Below are 26,387 nucleotides of genomic sequence, written 5' to 3'. Positions count from 1 at the left end.
CTAGATACAATATTTTGGCAGGAAGATATCTGTTTTATTGTTTTTTTGTTTTTTTTTTATTTGTGTTTATTATTTTTTCAAACAAACCATACATGTGTGTCATTTACACTTATAATATTTGGCACATTATCGGTACATCTATTTCACAACGCCCAAGAGCAGTGGAGTACACACCGATGTTTAGAAGAGTACAATGAAGTATTTACATAAACATCGAGGATTTTCTTACAGTTGATCAAAGCATCACACATATCCACATTCAGGTAAGTATTACCATGTGCCCGCAACACAGCCCTTCATTGATGAGCCGCCATTCTGCCGCACCCGATACTGTCCAATCCCGGGCGCACCCGGACAGTCCAAACCTGCCAATTTGCAATGCAATCAACACAGATCAATAGCACCACCACCCTCAAGGGAATCCAACCCCACTAATGTTGTGTGTGTCCAGAACCTCCCAGGGGTGCAGGCTCCTCTTACTCTGTTGCGGTGTCCGCCTGCGGGTGTGCTAACAGATAGCACGTTAGGGGGGCCCATATATCCTTGGGCCTCAAAGTACTTGGTAACAATTCCGCGTATGTAGTGAGCTGTTCCTGACAATACACTAAGTCGTCAATCCAGACTTTGAACTTGAGCACCTGCCCCCTTCCCCAGCGGCACGCCACGCGCCTTTTTGCCATAAGTAGCGCAAGGGCCACATATTTGCGATGCGCCGGCTTCAGCGGTTTAACATATCCTAGCAGGGCCAATAGGGGTGTGGGCTCAATATGAGTATCTACCATCAAGTCCAGGGCTTCAAAAACATGTTTCCAATAATCATGTACTTCCTGGCATTCCCAGGCTAGATGCAAAACATCTGCACCCGGGGCTCGACACCTGTCGCACCTGTCTGTATCCCTCAGATTATACCTATGCATCCGGGCCGGAGTGTAATACAATCTATGTAGGAATTTGTAATGTATTATACGTAGCCTACTGCTAGCCGATACCTGCGCTGTCTGCGATGAGCAGTATTCCCATTGTTCATCTGTCAGCTCAAAGCCCAATTCCACGTCCCAGTGCGTTCTAGCTAGTGCAGGCGGTTCCTTTCTTTGTGTGTGCACTGTGCGGTATATCAGTGATACTAGCCATTTGGCTGTCGTGCTTTTAAGAGTCAGTTGTAGCGGAGCAAGTACTGGGGGCTCAGCCAGGAAGTCCGGAGTGAGGGAACGGATGCCCTGTCTGAGACGTATGTATAAAAATACATCATGCGGGGTCTGCTGCAAGCCTTGAAAGACATGCTCAATCTTTCGAAACTGGCCTTCATGATACAAGTCCCCTCAAGCTTTAATGTGTGTGTGCTCCGCAAACTTATGAAATACTGTTTCTTTAAGCAGGGGCATGTTGGGATGATATGCGAGAGGCAGCAGCGGAGAATAGAGCAGGGGGGTGTCCAACATATGACCTATGCGTTGCCTCGCTGCAACGGTTCAGGTAACAGTAGTCTGCGTCTTTTCCCTGACAGTAGATGCATCATACAGCGCACCATCAATCGGGACGGGAGGTGCAAGCCAGTGCTCTGCCGCCACTTGTGGCATATATCTTGGTTGGTGCACCCAGAAGTACGCATAGTGGACCTGCGCGCTGATATAATACAATTCAAAATTGGGCACGCCAAATCCTCCTTGTGAGTAGGGTCTAATGAGAACATTCCACTGCAGTCTCGGGTGTTTGCCCCCCCATACCAAGCGTATCAATTTGGACTTAAGTAGCTCCCCAGATAAAACGGTATATTTAAAAACAGATAAAGTAATTGGGGCAGTATCACCATTTTAATTAGGGACGCTCGTCCCACCATAGAGAGAGGGAGTGTGATCCAGCGGGAGACGCAATCCGTTATGCGCGTCAGGGCCGTACCGTAATTAAGGCGCATCAGCTCGTCCCTATCTCTCGTAACACGAACGCCCAAATACCGCAATTCGTCCTCACACCACTCCAAGGGATAATCCAATGGGAAGCGGACCGCTGCAACCGCCAGAGGAAAAATAGAGGACTTACCCCAATTGATTTGAATCCCGGAAAGTTTCCCAAATACAATGAACTCCCTGAGGATTGGGTTTAAATTGTGCTGCGGATCGCGAATATATAGAGTAATATCATCTGCATACAAGAATATTAATATCTGCCTCATATTGCACCGCAGTGCTTTATCTTTATGACGCTGCCGCAGTTTCGCCACTAATGGTAAAACCGCAAGCGCGAAAAGTAAGGGGGCATCCCTGCCGGGTGCCCCTTATGACCGGGAACGCCTGGGATATGCGACCATTTATGAGCACCTTAGCAACTGGCGAACAGTACAGTAGTTTGATCCAGGAGAGAAAGAGGGGGGGAAAGCCCATTCACAACATCACCCCAAAGATATAGTCCCACTCAATTGAATCAAAAGCCTTTGTGGCATCTAGAAATACAGCCGCCAAAGGCAATTCAGAAGAGACATTATTTAGTACAGTGAAGAGGGTTCTTATATTGAGGGAAGTAGCTCTTCCGGTCACAAAGCCAGACTGATCAGGAAGAATTAGGTTTTCCATCAGTAAGCTGAGTCGGTTGGCTATGAGTTTGGCCAGTATTTTACATCACAATTAAGGAGTGACAATGGCCTGTAAGAGTCGCACTGATGGGGTGCTTTCCCTGTCTTTAAAAGTGAAATGATTAGGGCCTTTCTCATGGACGGAGGTATGCATCTGGTGTCTAAAGCATCTTCATAGACTTCGCGAAGTATGGGGGCCATCTGGTCTATATAAGTTTTGTAAAACTCTTTGGGAATGCCATCTGTGCCAGTAGCCTTCCCCGACTGCAGGTGAATGATTGCGTCCCTTAACTCATCAAGCTCAAACGGGGCACATAAAAACTCTCGCTGCCTATCGCTCAGCCATCCCAATGTCACATCCTCCAAATAACTTTCCAGATTTAACTTATCTACCCTATGTGTGGTGTACAATTGGGCATAGTGCGTGGTAAAGGCATTGAGTATGTTTGCAGTGTCTCTATATACCACCTCCCCCAGACCTTCAAGTTCCAACACGTAGTTGGAATAACGCGGTTTTCTAATTGTGTCTGCCAGCGCCTTGCCTGGCCTTTCCCCCTCCCCATAACGTCGGGCCACCCAATATCTACCCCGGAAGCGCGACTCTCTCCGTGCCGATTCCATATACTCTGTGTGTGTCTCCCTAAATTTTAGTTGGGTGGGACCATCCGGGTGTGAAGCCAATTTCGTCTTTAGTGCTTTGAGTTCCGTATCCCGCTTACGCAGTGTGTTCATGATGTCCTTGAGTACTCCTGACCCCTTAGATATGCAATAACCCCTAAGTGTAACTTTGAATGCCTCCCAAATGGTCTCAACAGTCTCTACTGAGTCTATATTCCGCACAAAAAAATTGCGCACCTCTTCCCTCAGCTCCTCCTGAAAAACCAAGTCTAATAGAATAGGAGCGTGCAGTCTCCAACTATTGCGTGGTCGGCCATAATCTGCCAATGACGGCGTAAGTTTGACGGGGGTGTGGTCTGAGTAAGTATGGGCCAGGTGCTGCGCTTGAGATATGGCTGGGCCCAGCCCACGGAACAAAAACAAATAGTCCAGTCGCGCCCACAACGCCGCTTGTGTAGTGTAGTGTGTTCCCTCTAGTTTGTGGGGGTGAGTATGTCTCCAGGCATCAATTAGTTGGTAAGTAGTTAGTGTGCTTTGCAGGACAGTGCGCGCTTTAGTGTAGTGATGAGGGGCAGGGTGAGACTTATCAACTTCTGGGTTGCATGCAACATTAGGACAGTGCGCGCTTTAGTGTAGTGATGAGGGGCAGGGTGAGACTTATCAACTTCTGGGTTGCATGCAACATTAAAGTCTCCTCCCCAGATTATATGGTTGGAGCCTATATCAAAGATCTTAGCCCATAATGCGGTATAAACGTCTGGGGCGTCCACATTCAGCCCGTAGCAGCAGGCCAGAGTGACTGAGTCAGAACCCAGTCTACCCCAAGCCAGGCAATACCTCCCCTGCGTGTCCCAGGTAGTCCCAGCCAGCTGAAAAGGTGTGCGCTTCTTTATTAGTATGGCTGTTCCCCTCTCATAAGCTGAATAAGAGGAAAAGATTATGTGCTCTGCCCTCTTACTTGCAAAAGTGTTGACACTCTGGGGATTAAAATGCGTCTCTTGCAGCATGGCTATGTGCACCTGGTGCCTGTCTAAATAGGCTAGTATGTTTCACTTTTTACGTGAATCTCCCAACCCTCTGATGTTCCATGTAACAATATTCAGTTTCTCGGAACCTGTGTCAACCAGGGGCTTTTATGCTCGTCAATGAAGAAGCCCATACCCAAAGGGTGTAGCCCAGCTCATGGGTGTGTATATACTGCATTGCTGTACCTTGTGCCAAGAGCTCGACAATTACATCGCATGCCATCCTTGTTAAGCCATGAACAAAAACATCCTGTTTTAGGAAGAACATGTGCAAACTAAAACATTCCCCCCTTGATCACCCCCTCCCACTGAAGCAGCCCCAACTTGCCAGACGTAATCACCCACCCCCCCTCCCCTTCTTCCTTTGAAAACAAAACAAAAAAGGAAGAAACCAAACACACACTGCACACAGTGAGCAACAGTGGGAGAATGCCCATGGGGGGTATCCCTAGGTGACAACACAGGTACACCGCGCTCGGAGAGTCCACCACAGATGGTGGGGCGGACTCTGGGGAGCCGAGGGTGCCCAGCGTGTACGGGAAAGAGCTCAGAGTGACTGGTCAGCTGAACAATATACTTGATGATCACCAGAATTCCAGCTGTCCAGCAATCGTAACCTTCTCATCTTACCTTTCACAAACAAAAAAAAAAACAATGTAAAGTAGTACAATAGTTACTGTGGGTCATCGTCTACTCCCATTGCTGAGGGCTGTTGCGATGCTGCCGAGGCTCCATTATTGCGACTCACGCATTTCAAATGTTTAAGGAATTCTTCTACTTGTTGTGGCTTAGTGAAAAACCACTGTTTACCCTGATGTATAACCCTGAGGTGCGCGGGGTACAACAGCACATAATCAATTTGGGCTAGGCACAGTTTATTCTTAACGTCCGTAAACTTGTGTCTCTCCTCTTGGACCGTGGGGGTAAAATCTGGGTAATTAGAGAATGTATTGCCATCATAGGTCAACTGTTGTTTATTTCTCGCAACACGGAGAGCAACATCCCAGTCCCTATAGTTTAGAAGTCTCGCTATGATGGGACGCGGTGTGCCTCTAGGGGGTGGGCGCGGCCCCAATGTGCGATGTGCACGTTCTATTTTGAACTGGTTGGAGAAAGCTTCCGCTCCGACTGAGGATAAAACAATTTTTCCACGTACTCCTCCATTTTCCCTGTGTTGGTTGACTCCGGTATTCCTAGGATGCAAATATTATTGCGCCGACTTCGCGCTTCTAAGTCCTCATTCTTTGCGGCGACGATTTATAATAATTTATCCTTGTGGGTGACCTGCGCAGTGACCCGAGTTGTAGCATCCTCAGTATCCGAAATGCGCGTCTCTGTCTCTTTTATGCGATCCTCGTGCCCTTCCAGTTTATGCGCAATGGCGTCTATACGCGATGACATTCTGTCGACCTTTTCCACAATGGTAGCGAACCCCTGCCGGACCTCCTGAAGAATACTCTGCACATCAGTAGCTGGCATGGCCGCACCACTCTGGGCCTCAGCTCTATTGTCCAGATCCTGGTTCTCCTGCAGGCACCGAGCATTCCGCTTCGTTGCCTCAAAGTTCAGTTTGGGTTGACGGGTATCTGGTTTGCCCATGGTGCCCTGAATGCACAGCACACCCATTTATCCTCTATACCGCTACCTGCGTCTCACGCGGGAAGGGGGCAATGCACACAGCAACTAGTAGGGGCCACTCGTCGGCGGAGCAGCAATGCAGATGGTGTATCAAAGCGCCCACAACTGGTGCACTCGGCCCGCCAGGCGATCGCAATTCCCCCAGCGCACCAGCAGTGAGCAATGCAGATCAAGTAGGCCGTGGGTTATAGTACATCAATATCTCGGGGCCTCAGTTCACCAAGACATCAGGACAGTCACTTAGGGCGGCCTCCACACATATGGCCAGCAACTTGGGGAGAAGATCCAAAGCATCTCCTATGCTGTTGCTTTTGTCACCTCAGCCCTTCTCTCGAACAGCACCCCCGCGTCACCAGCCATACAGCGCGCAGGAAGGATAAAGCTGTGCGCCCGACTCAGTTTTGCGCCAGTCCAGAGCGTGTCCTGTATCCCCAAATCATCAAGGGAGGGGGGACTGGGGCGCAGTCACTGCATCACCCTCCGCACCCCCAACAACTGCAATGTGGCCCATCTTGAGGCACAGATGGAGATCCCCGGGCCGCTCCGCCACCAGGCTGCTCCCAAATCACCCCACCGCTGCAGCGGCAAGGGAGGCCGGGTCCAGGCCGGGCGCGCGATGAATCAGAGCAGTGGGGCCGGCGCAGTCACCACATCAGGCAGGAGCAGGCCCGATCATCCAAATACCCACCGGGGTGGGAGAGGCGAAACCACGCACCGTCCAGCATCCAGTCACAAGGCAGGTAAGGCAAGCGACTACCCGCCAAAGCACTCAGGGCGCCTGCGGCACAAGGCAGGCAGCGCCGCTCACCTCCTCTCTCCAGCGACGTCACAGCAGCCACAGCACCTCCCAGGTAATAAGTAGGCAGGGCCCCCCTCATTTACACCGCAATCATCGTTCACGAGGATAGGGGCATCAGCTCCGACCTCACCGCCAAGTCCGCATCGCAAGGCCTGGGCGCCTCGTGTACAGCAACGGACTCGCGTAGTTCTGAAGGCCGAGCCAGGGCACCATGCCTCTCCGTCCCCCACGCCGGCCGGATCTTCACGGTGTAAGAGCAGGAGCAGGAGTGGCTCAAAACAGCTGATCTTTTCAGCGAGTCCCCAACAAGTCTATTGCTTCACCAGGCTACAGTTTAAAACAGCCATCAGGTCCTCTGAGCAGGATAAATGAAGGATATGCACGCAGGGCTGCAGGAGCCTCACAACAGTGTGGCCATTTTGCGTGTGCTGTTGCACTCCCTTGCTGGGATGTGTCCCCCTTGGGCACTCCAAAAGTCCTATAAAAATAGGTTCTTCAAATTGTAAATAATTGAGAAGAAGTTCAATTTGTTGTATACATCAATTCCTATATTTAATTCTTCATACATGTTGTTGTTGTCATTTTCAAATCACCTATAGTGCATAGTTTGCGGACTACTAATCAATCCAATGCATTTCAGGTCTCTTTTTGAACCCTTCGTCAGGGATTAGTCCTAGGATGAAACGTAAAAATAATAATCATGAGCAGTGTTCTGTGCCTATGTTTAACGGAATTGTTATGACAGTGCACTGTGTATCATAACAGTTAGTACTGTGCCTCCAAAACTAGTGGAGAGATTGCTCGCGTTGTATTTACGTGTATTAGTAAAAAAGGATACATGCTGATTTGACGGTAAATAAAGTTTTTGAATATTCACGAAAAAAGCGGTGATAATCCAACGTGCTGGTTAAGAAAACAGTGATTACAATGAAAATATCAGCGTCTCTCGAGTGAAAGACGTGTTGTCAGCTAATGGTGGCCCCCGAGTCCTTTTAGTAGAGAAAATGGAAAAGCAGAAAAGACGTTTGTGGTTAGTGGAATGTCTAATGTGCCAAATACAATGAGTTCGGGCCGTTCGTGACGGAAGTTAATAAACGAACGTGTGAAAGTAATTATAAACGTGAATACTGAGGGCACGTGGACGGTTCTATCAAAGCGATGTTCATAGTAAACAATTAAAAAAATGCTAGCGATTTGTTGCTATTAAAATAGTATTCATACCTCACTATGCTGTAATCATCATTCCTGTGGTTAGTTCGGTGCTAATGGCATAGCGGACTCAGTGTGGTTTAAATCTACAGTGGTGATAGAAAGAGGACTAGGTGTGTAGAGTGTCGGAGTGTGAAAGAAATTGAAAAATGACTAGAAGTAAGAAAAATATTAGGGCGGCCATCTTGAAATGTGTAAAGGACACGTTGAACTTTCTTAAATACAATTAAATCATATAACAGTCTGAAAAAAGTATTATACATTTAAAAATTCAAAAATTAAAGAATTAAATCATAAGTTCATGACAATCACCAGAATGTTTTATAAGAAACATGATAGTTCGATTTGTTCATTCATCCCAAATGGCTGGGTGCTATCAAGTCTTTTTATCCAGTAATTTTCATGTTGAAGTAAGTGTTTGTGATTGTCGCGACCTTCTTGTTTCTGTACCACTTCTAGGATCAAGAATTTCAGTTGGCTGATGTTATGATGATTAGAAAGGAAATGGTTTGCAACAGTTGATTTGGGATTCTTAGTACGTATGTTTGATTTATGTTCATTGATTCGTACTTTGATTTTCCTCTCGGTTTTTCCTATGTAAACTATGCCGCATGGGCATTTTAATAAGTAAATTACATTCATGGTGTGACATGTGGCAGTGACTCTGAGTTCTATGTTTTGACCTTTCCTTGGGTGTGTTATGTTCGCTCCTGTGATAATATTATTGCAGTTGTTGCAGTGATGACGAGCAATAATTCCTTTGAAACTTTGGGTGTCTTCTGTCTTGTGTTGCTTTAACATTTCTCCTAGGTTCTTATTTCTAGTATATGCAAAAGTTGGCAAGTTTTTAAATAAGTCCTTAAAATCTAGTTCTAAGGTTAGAATTGGCCAGTGACCTTTGATAATCCGTTTTAGTTTTGGGCTAGCCGTGGAATATTCAGACACCATCACAATCCGATCCTGTTTGGTTGTAATTGATCTTTGTAATAACTCTTGTCTGTTTTTTTGTTGACATCTCGATAAAGCGCGTTTTAGTATGTTTTTGGGATAACCCCTCTGTTCAAAGTGCTCTGTGATTTCTTTTAATCTGATGGTTGTGATTTGTGGATTTGAGACAGTCCGTTTGACAAGTAACATTTGTGAGTAAGGTAGATGTTTTTTTAGCGACTCCTGATGAAAGCTGGCGTAGTGTAATGTGTTGTTTCGGTTGGTGGGTTTGCTATAGATGTCGGTTGTGAAAACGTTGTTAACTAGTGTTATTTGGACGTCCAAAAATGCGATCTGTGTGTGTTGTAAGTCGTATGCAAATTGTATTCTTCCATTGATCAAGTTTAAATCGTTTAATGCTTGAGTTAGTATGGGTTCTGGACCATGCCATATGCTGAATATATCGGCAATGTATCTTAAAAAAAGTTTACTGTGATTCTTCCATGGGTTCTTGGTTAGGATATGATCTTGTTCAAATTTATCCATGAACAGATTTGCGTACGCCAGAGCGGCGCAATTGCCCATGGATGTACCCGTTGTTTGTAAAAAACATTGGTTTTTCCAGGTACAATAACTTTGAAACAAAGTAAAATGTAATAGTTCCATTAGAAAAACTTGCATGTCGGGTTTTATATCAGAATTCAATAGAGCTTGTTCAACGGCCTCTATTCCCAGTTCATGTGGTATTAACGTATACAATGACTTAACGCCTATGGTGCACATGAGTATTGTTTCTTCTTTATCTATCTTTATGTGATACAGTTTGTTGAGAAAATCCGTTGTATCTTTCACAAATGTTTGCATTTTAAACAGCAAGGGTTGTAAATATCGATCAATGGATTGTCCAACTGGTTTGTGTAAACTCCCTTTAGTAGATACTATTGGTCTAAATGGTGGATATGTTAAGTTCTTATGTATCTTGGGAACCATGTAAATAATTGGGCTTCTGGGATATTCTTTGATAAGAAATCTTTTAGTTCTATCGTTGATAACTCCGTTGTCAAAGGCGTGGTTGATGACTGTTTTCAACATAGTCTGAAAGCTGTCTGTGGGGTTAGTGTCCAATTTGATATATGTGGCTTCCTCTGAGAGATGTTTGATAACTGCTGTTTCATATTTGTCTCGGTTGAGTATAACGCCACCTAGTGCCCCCCCCCCCCCCCATATCTGTTTTATTGTTGTGGAAAAGTTTAACTTTTCTCAACTTTTCTCATAAAATAGTTTTGTATAACACCCTTCCTAGTGCTTCATCATCTTAAATGAGCATTGCTGAATCAGGGCGGTAGATGCAGAGTGGAGGTTTCTGTCAATGTCATAAAGTGAAATTAGTTTTTGCTGGTGTTCTGGAACTTTGCCCTAGTTTACTTTATGGATTGTGCAGAGAACTTTTAATTAAATATAGGTGTCTGCTGAGAGCTAGAAAGGGCAGGCTTCATGTGATCATGTTTGAAGTATAGACACATTCTGACTATATTGTTCTGTTGCTCTATATAATGTAGCAATGCATTGTAGATGATGATACACTAGTTCACGAGTGGCATGAGAATGCCCTATTACTTACCTGTAATCTTCATTACTCCTGGTCCCGTTGTCCTCGTCCCATTCATGACCAAGTGGAGATAATCATCTCCTGAAAGAAAAAAAAAGAACAGAGGAATGCTGGGATCTTAACCCCAACCCTCTCTCACTGGGAGTACATTACCCAGCATTCTACCAGAACTACCAAGCCCCCAACAGGAAGTCCGGCTGTCCGGGAGGGAGGGTGGGGCGTATGGAATGGGACGAGGACAACAAGACCAGGAGTAATGAAGATTACTGGTAAGTAATAAGGTATTATCTCCAGGTCCCTCCTGTCCTCATACTATTCATGACAAAGTGGAGAATACCAAAGCCAGAAACCCAGTCTTCCAAAACCCTCAAGCACAGCCAGGAAACCACACTAAAGGCAGCAACCCAAGGGAAGCAAAGGGAGAACTGCAGGAAGCAACAGGCACAGCACCTAGTCAGGAAAGCACCCCACCAAAAAGCAGGGTCCCCCCCACCCAAATCAAACAGGTTACGAACAAGACGAAGAAGAGGAAAACCCACAGAGGGCACCCAAAACACACCAGGAACCCCCTGAGCCAACAAGGAAGGAGGAGACACGCCAAAATAAAACCACCTGAGGCAGTCGACAACAGAAGGACAGCGAGGAGGCCACACATGGAAGAAGACCCCATGCAGCCAAACCGACCAGCAAGCCAGAAACAGGCCATCAGGATCACAATCAAGGACCGGAAACTGGGACCAAGGAAAACCCCAGGCCCCAGCAAAAGGCAAACCCCAAACCGCCAAGCAGAAGGGAGCACACCACTAAGGCGAGCAGGCCAAGAAACCTAGGCTGAAAATGAGGCACACCACAAAGACCCCAAAGGCAAAGCCCCAGAAGGGAAACAGGGCCCAAAGCAACCAATACCACTGGAACCCAGTGGACCAGAGAAGACAAAGCCCCAACAAGACACGGAAAAAAAAATCACCAACAACACCCACCGGACAAAATGCCAACAAGCCCGGCACCACCAGGTAGCCACATCGACCTGGCAGTAGCACACACACAGAGCGAGCCCAGTAAGAACACAAGGGAAGCACCGACAGCCAAAGAGACACACAAGTAACCCCAACGAAAGATGAGGGGAAAAAAGGAAGGCCCCACAGCCCCCGCCGCAACCAGGCACGAAGAGTGAAAAGGGCCAACCACAGGACATACCGCAACACTACCGGGCAGTCCCACAGGAGACCAACCCAAAAAGGATATAGGAGAGAGTAAGCCAACAGGGCAAAGGCACAAACCCAGAGGACCAACCAAGGGCAGGACCATCCAGACCAAACCAGGAAGGGGAGGAAGCACTAGCCAAGCACCAGCCCCCAACCAGAACAACCCGGCCCCCTAGAGAGCCCACGGGATAGCACCACCGAAACCCCACAGAAGATGACCAGGCCCCAGAGAAGAACGGCCAGCACCAACCACCAGAGCTGACACACGACAGCCACCAAGCACCCAGCCCAGGAGACAGAGCCAAAGCAGGAGCCCAGGGACAGGCCAAAAGGCCAAGGCACACACAAGAAAACCAGGGAAACACTAACACAACCCATGCAATGCCGCCACACATGTCCCCAAGAGCCAAAAGGGAGCAGGCCTGAGAACTCCAAAGAAAACCAGCCTCCGAAAGATCGAAAGACCAACCAGGAGGACCAAACAGTCAGACCCCAACTGAACAGGGGAAGAGCCAGAGACCAGAACTCCAGGAGGCCCAACATCCCACAAGGAACAAGGCAAGCAACAGAGCCCAACCAAAAGAAAGGCAAAAGGGCAGATACCATCTGACCCAGACTCAAACCAAACCAGGGCCAGACATGAAAGATCAGAACAGCATTGGCAGGCGAGGCAAGCCCCCAAGGCAACCGAGACCAGGGCAAACCAAAGAACACAGGGAAACAACAGGGAAAGAAACCCCGCCTCAAGCAACACAGCTACAGAAGGACACCCCAACCGCAAACCCGGGACTGACTGAAGCAGGAAACCACAGCCTCGCAGAAGGCAAACACCGACCAGCGGAGAAAAGATGCAATGGGTCCCCCAACCGAGCAGCCAGCTGACCAAGCGGTCTAGGAAACCCCAGGACCACAGCAAGGGAAACCCCCAAGCGAGCCCCAACACCAGCAGCAGAATAAGAGCCAAGACCAGAAACAACAGAAAAATAATCCAGCCAGAGACACCCCCAAAGGGACCAGGCAGCCAGTCAACCAAACCACAGACAGGCCAGCAAAGACCGGAGGACACCAACATGGAATCCAGACAGGCCTGGAAGGGGCAGGGCAGGGCCAACAGCCACAACCCCCTACCACCAAGGGGAGAGAAAAAGAACCCCCGAAACCAGCCAAGCCACAGAGGCAACAGAAGCCAGGGTGGATGCCAAGCAGACTGCACAGGCACACAAACTCCACGGCCAGCACGCGCCTAAGGGAGGGCAGATGCAGGGGACAAAACCCCCAGGGCAAAAAACAAGGAAACCGGCCACAACCAAGTCAACAGAGCGCAAAAGCAGCTGGGAATCCAGGGCCAAAGTCAAGCAACCCGCCCGGGCAGGAGGATCCGGCAGCCCAACCCGCACCCGGGGAAGGCCCATGCAGAGCACAGGTAAAAGCAAAGGGCAGGAAGGCCAACAGAGACTCCCCGCACAGAACCGCCAGACAAAAACAAGGCACCATCCTAATGGCCCAGAACAGTGAGGGCTGAGAACAAAACAGCCTGGCCGAAAACAAAACAGAGGCCACAGCCAAAGTCCCACAACCAGAGCTGGAGCAAAACGTACCTGAAAGAGGGAGAGCACCCAAACAGCAACCAAAAGCAGGAAGAGCAAAAAACAGCAAAAGAGAGACCCAGAGAACAGAGCAGCCGGCAGAGGAACAACAGCCCAAGGGAGCAGGGAAGCCAGAGGCACAGGAATCTGCCTGAACTATAGCACCAATCCCCTGGACAACTGGCAACAAGGCGGGCAGACACCCAAAGTGGCTAGACAAAATACCACAGGACCGCACCACCTGACATGGGGAGCAGGGGCACACCGACCTACTTATACCCCCAATGGGAGCAGACCAGGGGCGGCACTCAGAGAAGACAGGAGCTGGCAGAGAGGCAAAGACCGAACCAGCCAGAACCATGGGCCAAGGCCCCAAACAGCAGGAACACCCCCACCCCCGCAAGGACCAGGACTCTACTGCAGAGGGACCAGCCACCCATCAGGCTGAGACAACGCAAGCCAGAGAGCACCGGACACCCCCCCCAACACCACAGAAATGGGCAGAACACACACACCTGCCAGAAGACACCCCCAGAGCCAGCCCAAACCCCACAACACTGCCAGCCTCAAATGCAGCCCCACCAGGCAGTCCAGGAGTGCCCCCAAATGAGCACCCGGGTGACACAGAGATCATTGCACCCGGAAACACAGACGGACACCCAGCCAGGCACCAACCAGGTCTGAATATGCTGAACCACAGAGAGCAGAAGAGAGCCAGCGGCACCCAGGTGGCAAAGCAGGAGGCCAAGCCAAACCACCCGCAAGCCGTCCCACCAGGGGCTAACGGAGAACAGCCCCCAGACTGTCAACCACACAAGAGACCAGAAAGAAAAACACTCACAGTGGGCATCACAGGGGGAACTAAGACCAGGCAACAGAGGGACCTGGGACCCCAACAGCCACAGGGCCGCGCCACAGAGCAACAGCCACAGGCAGCCAAAGTGCAACATTGTAAAGGACAGCAAGAAGCACATAGCACAGGCCATCTCAGATGGGGCCCCACCGTAACAGGCCCGACCCAGGACAACCCCCGATAGGAGACAAGAACAGAGTCAGACCAGGTGACAAGGCCGCAGACCACAAATAAGGACCAAGGAAGGAGGAGCACAGGGCAATGGAGGGAAAAACACCCAACTTTCTCAGCCCGACACCTGCAAAAGAAAACCCACCAGCACAGGGTTGACAGAGGCGGGTTCTCAAACAGGGACTGAAAGTCCACAGCATCTCGTAGTCCCAGGCAAGCACCCAACCACGAACAAACCAAGCCCGACACAGCCCATCTTCTGTGAACAGACGAGAACAGGAGTGCACAAGAGGCATGGCCGAAGGCTGCTACACACGCTCCACAGCATCAGGCACCCATGGCCGACTGTGAACTTATCCAACAGCCAGCCCACAGTACCTGGAAATGCAGAGAGGAAGGAAAAATGCAACCACTTTGCGGTACTTCCTCGGGGGGGGGGGGGGGGGGGAGACACCCCAAACCTGAACAAGGTCCATCCAAGCCAGCCTAAGGCTTACCACCAACATCCACGCCAGGGCAGGAAGAAAGTAGGCAGCCCGGATGCAGGCAACAAAGAAAGCCGTCCTACCAACAGGCATCCTGAGGCATACTCACAGACTCCAAGACGGACTCCCATCCAGCCCAGAGCAAGTGGTACTGACAGAGAGGCAGGAAGACAGGGGAACCAGCGATTGAGGTGCATCTTCCACCCGGCCAGGCCATAGAAAGACATGCCCTCCAACCAAGAACTGACCGGGAGGCCGGTGCACCTGCCACAAAGGGCCGGCCGTTCAGAAACATCCAAGCCTCCTGGCAAGCCCGGCTGGCCAGGAGGCAGTAATGAAGAAACCCCGTCCAGGACAGCCAGGCAACGAGCCGGGGACCGAAGAGGAACGCCACTCCACCCCAGCAGGAGCAACACCAGCACCTCATCACATTCCTGTCGAAAGACAGAAAAAAAAAACAGGCGGAATGCTGGGTAAGTACTGCTTGTGTACTCCCAGTGGGAGGGGTTGGGGTTAAGGTCCCAGCATTCCTCTGTTCTTTTATTCTGTCGGGACATGATTATCTCCACTTTGTCATGAATGGGAGGAGGATAGGATGGACCCAGGGGGTAATGGCTCCTGTCATCTGCACACAAGTTTCTTTTAGGAGTAATTAGAGAATATTTCAAAGTAAGAAGTGCTGAAGATTGATGCTCTTAATGACTTGTTCCATGAACAAAAACTTAGGGGCCGATTCTGATCTCGCTCAGAAAGCCCTACGGCCAACTCACGCCCTTAGAGCTTTCTGACCGACTCCTGCTGCAGGGCTCTAAGCGCCCAAGTATGATACAAGTATGCGCTGACAAGTCGCTCGGAGCCCCATTGAAGTCAATGGGAGCCTGTCGTACAGAGCGTACATAGGATCCCATTGACAAAGAAGGCACGTCTCGGAAAAGGGTGCCCCCTGTCACGGGGATGTGTTGATGCCCCCCGCAATGTACATGCATGTGTAGGGGGGACCCCCTGCTGTCTGAGTCGTAGGGCCCCGGGTGAAGGGGGTACGCCGCGAATCCCCGAAGTCTGCTTCCCGGAGGTTTATCGAGGCTGAGGCTCCGACTCCCTCCGTCTGCTTGAAACACTCATCGCACTTGGTCGGTCGGAAATCGCATGCATTGCGCTGTACGCGTCGGCCATTTTCGAGTCGCTCGGAAGGCATCGCTGATGTGTACAAGTCGGTCGTAGCGCGAGGCTTAAAACGCATCGTACTTGCTCACTCGCACGGTGGGACGAGTCGGTCGGAAATCGCACGCGCTACTCGAATTTGCTCCTGACGGATGCCGCTAGGAGCCCTTCCGAGCGAGATCCAAATCGGCCCCTAAGACTAAGAGTCAAAATGTATCCACAGGTTCCTGTTTTTTTTCTGTAGCTGAAAAGGTTTTCTGAAACCTGAGGGCCAATCGAAGGCTAGTGAATCTGGCACAGATTTTACCATTACTAGGGTCTCAGTATTCACTGTTTCGCAACAGAAATCTTAATTCAACCACCTGGGCACATGGTCAAGGTTCTGAGGCGTGTTCGTAGTCTTTTATAGTCTGTGGTCTAGACAGAAATTGACCTGCATGTTATGTGTCTACATTTAGAGGTTCACTTATTTCTGCACAGGTAGCTGAACCAGGAAACAAATATAGATGTTAAGCTTCAGGCAAACAATTTCCCTAGGGGGACACAACACATTACCGCTGGATCTCTTGGGTGTTTTTGATATGGTAAATCATGGATTGCTGTTGGAACGTCTCACAGAAATCAGTGTCACCAGTACAGCCTGGGACTTACTTAAAGCTTTCTTTTCTGATAGAGAACAGTGAACGAGTTTGCCTATCATCCACTCTCTTTCCCATGGGGGGTCCCTCAGGGGTCCTTGCTCAGTCCTACTTTATTTAATGTCTACATTACACCTTTGACTGGTGTAATTAAAAGTTTTGACTTCTCCGTGACTTCTTATGCAATCGACACCCAAACCATTGTCTCACTGGCCAATGAGGATACAGGCGTAAGCGACATATTTTACGATTGTATGAAGGCCGTTAGCACGTGGATGAGCAGGAACTTCCTGAAATTGAATGCAGGAAAAACTGAAGTGATACTTTTTGGTGCACAAACTTTCTTCTGGACCCGTCCTGCTAGCCAGCAGATATGGGTCCTCCGGCAACTCGTGTCACTAAGGCCCGGAACTTGGGAGTTCTAATCGACAACAAACCAATCTAAACAAATCACGTCAGCGCCCTGTCCTCTTCTGCTGTGAGAATGCTAAAAAATATACTCCCGTTTATCCTGTCCAACTCTAGAAAAGTTTCATTGCATTATTAGTAATGACTAAATTGGATTATTTTAATGGTCTACTACTCACCACACACATGTATATCCTTAGCAAACTGCAAACACTGCAGAATGCTGCGGGAAGACTACTCTTGAAGATTCCAAAATATCACTCAGTAGCCCCAGCCATCAAAAACTTTATTTGGCTCCCTATTCAGACAGAGAATTACTTTTAAAGCACAATGTATCTTCTACAAAGCACTCCATGGCGTAGGTCCCGACTTTCTTCAACAAAGTTGTAACTGGTACATCTCAGGCAGAACCTTACATTCAGGCATGGCCAAACATATCATTGTCCCCAGATTCAAATGACCCACCTGCGATGGCAGTAGTTTTTTTCTGGGTACGTCAAAAACCTGGAATGCTTTAACACTGCACATCAAGAGTGCATCTAATCTCATGACCTTTAGGAAGCTCTTGAAGACCTGGCTTTTCAACACCTGCTAGATCTTTGCTCCATCTTCCTGCTACTCGTCTCCTGTATCAAAGCCAGCGGTATGACACCCTTTGATAATCAAGCGCTTTAGAAAACCTATTAAAATAACATAACATGACAGGGTGTGTGGTTGACTAAACTGAACTAATACTTTTTTTGCCTCTGATTGGAGTAAAAAGAATGGATTGGATCAAGGACAGGAGTAAAAAGCTATATGTGCTCATTTTTCCAAACTTCCACAGTAACATATGGTCTCTAGTGTTACAGGTCAAAGAGAGGTAAAGGAGTATGAAGGCTGATTCATTTTCTTCATTCATCAAATGGAGTAATGTTGGTAGCATCTGGTTTGGCGCCCCTATTGGTCTGTATCTGCACTGAAGATCATGCAGGAGATGAGTTTGTTTCAAATACTATTGGAACTGTCTCGTTACCTTCTCTTCCAAGATTCTAGTTGGGAAAGGGAGACTGGAGATGAGCCAGTATTTTGCTAATATCTCGAGCTCTGAAGTTTTGTTTTTTTCTGAAGTGTGTTATGATGACATGATTCAAAATGCCTAAATGAATAACACAACTGAGATTAGAGGCAAGCATTTATTATGCTTGGTATAAATACTATGGGTGCAGCTATGCAAAATGTGATATGCTATTTATCACCATTTTTAAGTGTGGGGAGGGACCACTACCGGGACATGATGGCCTTCCCCTTCATCAACAATGGAAATCAATAGCATATTATACCCTGTGGATCTGCATTGATGTTTTATGTGCGGTGCCCTCTGTCTATCAAAAGCACAATATTGGTGGGCAGACTATTGAGGACAATATAAAATAAAATATTAAGAGGTGAGTAAGTCTGGATTTTCTATACCTAACTCTACATATATGCACCTACATGGTACATATATCTTGCATAGATGTGGAGTTGTGAATAAAATAGCTATACTTCCCTATAGGCACTTACATTTCGATATTTTGTCCCTTGCTATTCTAGTGCCACAATATTATTGGTGTTGACATTCTGTGGAACAACCAAATCTTATTCTGCTAAAAAAAACACAATAAATATCCCTCCGAAGCAAGGCCCTAGGTAGTTTCTTCTATAAAGCAATTCTAGAATGAAAACTATGAGACATTAATCAGTGTTTTCATTTGTCAGTTATGCTCACCTGCGATAGTAACAGTTTTGTGTGTATATATTTACATAATATAATATTTAAATGGGTCATCCAGCTGAAGGTCTTAAGGTTTTCATACTCTGAGAGAAACTGTCCCCTCTAAACATTTCAAAAGAGGTAATGCAGCTCATTCTGTAAAACCATAGCACAGTCAGTCAAAGAATAAACTAGTGGAAATGGTGTTTGCACTTTGCAGCACATTATATAACATGAAAAAGGTGGCCACTCTCAGAACCCTGAAAATTAATATTGAGTTATTTTCATATTTAAGGATCTCACTCTTACATTCTCAAAATCATAATTTGTTTTCTGCATTGTTTTAGTTTGCAATAAAAAGCCATACGATGTGCACAGTGTATATATTGAAATCTTGATTGTGATTGACAAAGATATCGGAAACAAAATATTGTGGTAATAAAATCGCAAAAAATAAAAATTGTGACTGTAAGTTTCAATGGATAAGCAAAGTTTTACTTTGCTTTACTCCATATATATCTACCTTATCAATATTGGCTAAGGGAGATTTTAGTAGATTTATCTCCAGATATAAGTACCTTATCGATATATATCATTGTGGTGCGTAGATGTGGAGTTGAGAATACTCTTGTCCTCGATATTTTTGACACAATACTTTGGGCACATGATATTTTTTTTCTCAATATTCTGTCAACCATTTTGACATGTTTTGATGAAATAGGTTATATCTGATCAATAATCTGATCTGTGTAATAATCTAATTTGTCTAACAATAAAATTGAAGAGGAACTCAAAAGTCCCCAAACTTCAAACATCTTTAGCTCCTACTTCCTCCTTCCGCCTTTTCTTATGTGATCAGATGCTTACTGAATCGATCCGTTTTACATTTACTCTAAATGACTTACTTGCCAACAATGCAGATTTTTGGAGAAATGTATTGTTTCAGAGCAGTCATCCAAGTCAGAGTGTCGTAGTACTCCTTTATTCCACATTATTAGGGTTAACTTTTTCTGCTCTGAGAAGAAATTTCGTCACAAACTTAAAAAGCCCAACTAAGAAAACCTTCTAAAACAGCAAATTTCCACTGCGACATTCAAAAAGTGTCATCAGCATGCTAGCCTTGAGCGATATTTTGAAAATGTTCTCATATGAAATAAATGTTATCTTGCCAAAAATGATGTGTATTCTGCAAGATCGCTTGGTGGTCGTCTCCAGGAAAATTAATCATTAGGTATGCCATTGCCACACAGTTTACCTGCTGAGTGTATTATCCTCAAACTTTATAAAATAACGTTGGCAACATTGCTTCCACATTACATTCACCCAGTTTCTCAGCTGCAGTGAGACATTTTTTCTTTGAACTAGGATCCAGTAGGTGAAAATTACACGAAAAAGCATAAGCGGCTCCTCCCCCGGAATTCCCCCCCAGAATTCCCCCTCGGAATTCCCCACTCCCGCCTCCCAGCCTCTCCTCCCTCCCACCTCCCCTACCTAATGACAGCTGCTGCGCGGCCGTGCAGCAGACGCGCGCAGCAGGTGTGCTGAAGGCTCACCAAAGGCAAGCTCGTCTGTGCCTTGTCCGCGACCCGACCGAGGCCAGTGCCAGGAACCCTGGACCTCCCACTACCCATCGCTACGACACCACCACCCTCCTCGCACTCAATCCTGGAAGACTTAGAGAATGCCAACAGGCCTCGCCGAACACGACCCACGGGCAGTTCTCCTGCCTCCACTGCCGCCAGACCCTCACCGCCACCCTGGCCTCCAACACCACCTGCGATGCATCCTCCTCAACGTACGTTCCATACAAAAAGAAGCCATGGAAGTCTCGAACTTACTCGACTCTCTCGCTCGACATCACCTTCTTCACAGAGACCTGGACCAATGCATCCTCCGCCCCCGACATCAGCACCCCCATCCCAGACGGATACAAGATCCCGAGGAAAGACCGCCACAACCACCCAGGAGGGGGCCTCGCCATCGCCCACAAGAGCACCCTCCACCTCACCCCCTCCAGCGAAACTTTCCCCTCCGCCGAACACCTGCACTTCCAGATCCAGACCAATCCCTAAGCCACACTCCGAAGAACCCTCATCTACAGACCCCCAGTCTCGAACACCCTTTGCCACCACCATCACTGACTTCATTGCACCCCACACCTTTGCCTCAACAAACTATATACTCAGTGGAGAACTGAACTTCCACCTCAACAACCCTAGCGACCCCAACTCGTCAACACACCGACCCACAGAGCAGGACACACCCTCGACCCCATCTTCGCGGCAAGAAACAGCATCCAATTCAGCCACATAACGCAGCCGCCATGGTCCGACCACCACTTCGTACACTTCGCCATCAACAACCCCAAGGCACCCAAACCAGCCCTCACATCCACCACGAAGGAACTCGAGCAAAGTTACCAATGAGCAACTTAACTCCACCCTCACCTGAGACAACCACACCTGGTTACCCGATGCAAACAACGCAGCCAGAGAACTCCATACCTGGATCTACAACTACGCAGACGAGCTCGCCCGCTACACAACCCAGACAGACAATGCCCCAGGAAAGCTGCCTGGTTCACCACTGCTCTCCAAGAAGCCAGACGCACCTGCAGACGCCTGGAGAAGAACTGGAGAAACACCAAGACAACCGAAAACCACACTACCTACAAGGACGCCATGACGGACTACCACAACCAGATCGGAGCCACCAAGAGGAACTTCATCCACAACAAAATCCTGGCCAACTCCACCAACTCCAAGGAACTTTTCAGTGTCATTCAAGAATTCACCAACCCAGGCAGCGAAGCCACACACATCACCTCTTACCAAGACCTCTGCGACAAGCTTGGAACCTATTTCCACCTCAAGATCAAAAACCTCTACGACAACTTCATCGACCATCCACCAGGCACCACAGACGGCCACCGCTCCCCAGAAACACCCGTCAGCCCACCATCTCCAACTGGACACAAATCACAGCCGAAGACACCGCCTCGACCACGAAAAGCATCCACTCGGGGGGGGCCCCACAGACCCCTGCCCCCTCACATCTACCACAGAACAGCGGCCGTCATCGCACCCGAACTACAATGCACCATCAACACCACCTTCAAAAGAGGCACCTTCCCAGATGACTGGAAGCGTGCAGAAGTCAGACCTCTGCTCAAGAAGCCCACAGCTGACCCCACCGACCTCAAGAACTATCGGCCCATCTTGTTCCTCTGCTTCGCAGCCAAAGCTGCAGAGAAAACAGTCAACAGGAAACGGACACGATTCATTGAAGAGAACGCCGTCCTCGACCCGTCCCAATCAAGATTCCGAAGCAACCACAGCACAGAGACCACCCTACTCGCCGACACAGATGAAATCCGCACCCTCCTGGACCAAGGCCACCCTTCAGCCCTCATCCTACTCGACCCATCAGCGGCATTTGACACCGTCTTCCACTGCACACTAGTCGCCAGACTACACGACGCAGGTATACAAGGAACAGCCCTGGACTGGATCCGATCATTCCTCCCCGGAAGAAGCCAAAGGATCAGACTCCCACCCTTCCTCTCCGACCCCACGAAAATCACCTGCGGAGTCCCACAGGGTTCATCCCTGAGCCCCACCCTCTTTAACATCTACATGGCCCCCCTCGCAGCCATCGTCCGACAACACGGCCTCAACATTATGTCCTATGCTGACGACACCCATCTCATCCTCTCCCTCACCAAAGACCCCACCACTGCCAAACTCAACTTCCAGAAAGGAATGCAAGACGTCGCAGTCTGGATGTCCAACAGCTGCCTGAAATTCAACGCCGAGAAGACAGATGTCCTCATCCTCGGAACCACCCCTTCTGCATGGGACAGCACCTGGTGGCCGACCGCCCTCGGAAGCCCACCTACCCCCTCAGACCACGCCAAGAACCTCGGTATTGTACTCGACTCATCACTCACCATGAACCGACAGGTCAACGCCGTCACCCTCCGCATCCTCCACAAGAGCTTCAAGTGGATCCCTCCTGAGTCAAGGAAAACAGTCACCCACGCACTCATCACCAGTAGACTGGACTATGGAAACATACTCTACACCGGCATCAACAAGTCCCTACTCCGCAAACTACCGACAATACAGAACACTGCCGCCAGACTAGTCCTCGGCATCCCCAGATACAAACACATCAGTCAACACCTATGAAGTCTCCACTGGCTCCCTGTGGAGAAAAGAGTCACTTTCAAAATCCTCACTCACGTCTACAAATGCCTACACAACAACAGACCCAAATACCTCAACGACAGAATCAACTTCCACGTACCCAAAAGAAACCTCCGATCTTTCAACCTCGCACTGGCCGAAACCCTGCGCATCCACAGAGTCAGAGCAGGTGGAAGATCATTGTCTCACATTGCAGCCAGACCTGGAATGAGCTACCGGCAGACATCAAACGCGCCCCCTCCCTGAACACCTTCAGGAAGACCCTCAAGACCTGGCTCTTCGGCTAAATAGCTCTGCGGACCCCCCCTCCTCCCCCTCAGCACCTTGAGACCCTCACCAGTGAGTAGCACGCTTACAATTCCCTGATTGATTGATTGATTGATTGATTGATTGATTGATTGATTGATTGAGCGTGAGAAAACAACTAAATGAAATCCAGTAATCAATCAGTTTACTCTTGCCAAATAAAAACTAAGCCCAGGCCTGCTACCGGTGAAAATACGCAATATTGACTGAACATTTATGCTCACTGTTGAAAGCTGATGCTGCAAAAGGTCTGCCAGTATAATGGATTTACCACAGTAGTACGTTTGGGTTTAGGAGTGACAACAAGGGATGTTTTGGGGGATGGAGAGAGATGGATAGTCCCTGGGAATGCTGGGATCACAGACAAAGTTTTAACTTGGGACTTTTACAGACATTCCATAAATTTTCACACCCAATTATCACACTTTAATTCTATAATATTTGAGTTAGTGTGCAAAGTGGATTTGAAAAGAGTGTGTAGAGGATGGCTTTTCACCACGTGCAAAATATTTTTCATGTGGAGGAAAAAGAGGAAAGTGGCACATGCAGATTTCTCCCTATTTTGGCACCACACAAAGTCTGAAGGAGAAAGTGTAGGGGACTTATAGTATCCCTCAAAATCTATGACTTGTCTATGTATACAGGCATACTCATGGGTATTTTTGTAAATTCACTAAAATGCGTAAATCAACCCAAATCTAAAGTAAAATTACTAAGTGCATAATTGTGTGTATTCTTTGCCTTGTCTGGATAGTTATCTGTTGCTGCAGCCCAGTAGCTTTGCTGTTTAAAACATTGATCTGTTTAAATAAAAAATGTATATAATTAATTTAATTTAATCTATCTCTACCAGTGACTGTGTTTGACCTGGTTCTTTTGGCATACTCATTTGACCATGCCTATGTATTTCTTCTTGCTGCAGCCTGTCTTCCTGTCCTTCCGAATAGCCGCCGGGGCAGGTAAACCAAATGCAAATGTGCACAAGTGTTGTGTCGTGCAGTGATGTGTTGGTAAATATACATTTTACCTTAAACCTTTATTTAACTGCCTTTTCCATGTTATCATCATTGCTTTGTTGATTCGCAGTAAAAAAACTGTCTATTCTGTAACAGGAAAAAGGTGCCCACATAATGAAAAGATATTTCGAGAAACCACCCTGTAGCACGGAAGAGAACCCGAAGAAGTGGTATATCGAAAATGCGCATCCTTCCTACCGCTGAGCGATGTTCATTTCGCAGTGCCACGTTATTAGATGGCTGACCCATCACTATGCTTCAGCATCCGGACTCTGTTCAGGGACACGTCTCACATACCTCACCGTCTTGTATGTTCATGTGGCATCAAGTAAAGACATTGATTTCCTTCGTGTGTCACAGCCCTGTTGCCAAAACCATAATAGCAGAGGTGTCATGGATTCCAGATTCCACTTTTTCAACTGTTAAATAAAGGGGTTATTAAATGCTGACTAGATACTTGAGTACATTCAAATATAAAAGAAGTGCACAACCTATATTAAATGTCTGTTACAGTTTGGGGTTTTGTACTGTACAGTGGAATACAAAATGCAATATCTTAATGCTTTTAAACTGTATTTTCTGTGTGGATCATGCCGTGTTATTTGTGTTAGGATGGTGAGTTTTCTCTACAGTTTGTATTTTTCATCAGCTCTATGCTATATACTACACTGCCACGTTACCTGGTTTTTAAATCACAAATCAGCATTTCATTTTTATAGGTGAATATTTTTTTTAAAAGAAAATAATTTATAAATCTTACCAAAACCTAGCTATGCTAATAGTCCCTTTCCTTGTGCAAATAATAGTGACATATCAGCAAAGAGTATTTGAGTATAGTAATGTGTACACCAACAACCCACATTTATAAAGCAAGTAATTTATACCCATACCTCCTCAGTACAGATATATAATATATTAATTCCTGTAGGTTAGAAGTTTCACTTTGTTACACTTTCAATAACTTATTTCTGTGTATAAAGGACTGAATGTGAAGTTATTAGACAGTTTTGGGTGTAACTTTTAAGAATTTTGTATGCTGTTTTTCTGTGTTTTGTTACTGTATCATAGTGCCAAGCATTAAACTATGTTAAGAAAATAATTATTGGTAAATGTGGAATGGCATAGTCAGCTTCAGCTTTATATTGCATAATCTCTGAATCCACGGGCATAATTAAAGAAACACAATGTGTTCATATCCATGCAGCGTAGCAGAATAAAAAACAACCACGTTTTAATTCTACAAGCAACCGCCTCCCACCAGCGATTACAATATTATAAAGTGATCAGAGAGCATGTTGATGAAACACAAATGTTTATTTTATTGGTTTAATTTCAACACTACCGATTTCACCAACTGTGTGGCGGCATTAGATTGATGCTTGATTTTTGTGTATTAATCACTACAGATCAGAAATGATTTAAGTCTGCTTGCGAAATTAGTTTTCATGACAAATTTAGGTTGGTGCAAGTCCTGTCTTTTTAATGATGGAAACAACTCTGCTATTTTAATGTGCCATGTTGCAATAATGTTTGAACCACACGTTTTCTGTAAAAGAAATGGAACTGAAACTCAAGGTAACTCTGAGGCTTACACATGTGGGACCTCTAGTTCTCAAGCAATAAAAGTGTTCATGGAAAAATTAAGCATCTTTTAATTTACTGGTGTGCTGACTAATTTTTATTTAAAGTTTGGAAAGCAAGCTGAGATGTTTAATGTAAGCAAATTCTGAATTTTATTCATTTACGTTAACAGCTTAATCTGTGCAAAGCATCGGATACATTCTTTGGGCCAGAGATTCCTTTAGCTTGAGATTTGCTGATTTTTTTTCCCATTATACATATAATTGAAGCAATTAGAATGTCCCTGCTCTAATCCACATTTACTAATGTAGTGTTAAGCAATGAATATTGTATGAGACTTCTTCTCTCCCACCCCTGTGGTCTCCTCTCTCTATATACACACCCACTTAGTCACTCCACATCTATCTATCTATCTATCTATCTATCTATCTATCTATCTATCTATCTATCTATCTATCTACACGTGGTTCATGGACATCCTGCTTTTTCAAGGTTGACAAAGAAATATATACAGATGTGAGCTATTAAGAAACTATAAATGAATCAATAAATGTAAAGTTTCATTATACATATATAATCCTTCAAATTACACATAATCTAATTGAATTTGTTGGTTCAAATATCAATTCCATATATACTCATT

The 26,387-nt window shown here is 46.9% G+C and overlaps 1 protein-coding gene across 2 annotated transcripts in view; it reads left to right on the top strand.

Annotated features, from left to right (window-relative positions):
* Positions 1–25,803, top strand: part of INPP5A (inositol polyphosphate-5-phosphatase A) — a 1,511,403-nt gene extending 1,485,600 nt beyond the window's left edge. The window contains exons 15-16 of one of the 2 annotated variants that reach the window (XM_085606194.1): positions 24,070–24,157; positions 24,260–25,803. In XM_085606194.1, the coding sequence (XP_085462320.1) occupies positions 24,070–24,150 (81 nt within the window). In that variant the 3' untranslated portion in view covers positions 24,151–24,157; positions 24,260–25,803. The remainder of the gene's footprint in view (positions 1–24,069; positions 24,158–24,259) is intronic. The other variant, XM_085606193.1, reaches the window with a different exon arrangement.
* The last annotated feature ends 584 nt before the right edge of the window (positions 25,804–26,387 follow it).

This window comes from Triturus cristatus, chromosome 1_2, assembly GCF_964204655.1.
Source record: "Triturus cristatus chromosome 1_2, aTriCri1.1, whole genome shotgun sequence".
Lineage (NCBI taxonomy): Eukaryota > Metazoa > Chordata > Amphibia > Caudata > Salamandridae > Triturus > Triturus cristatus.
The sequence above is the reverse complement of the archived record's forward strand: the minus strand, read 5'-3'. Positions and strand labels throughout refer to the sequence as shown.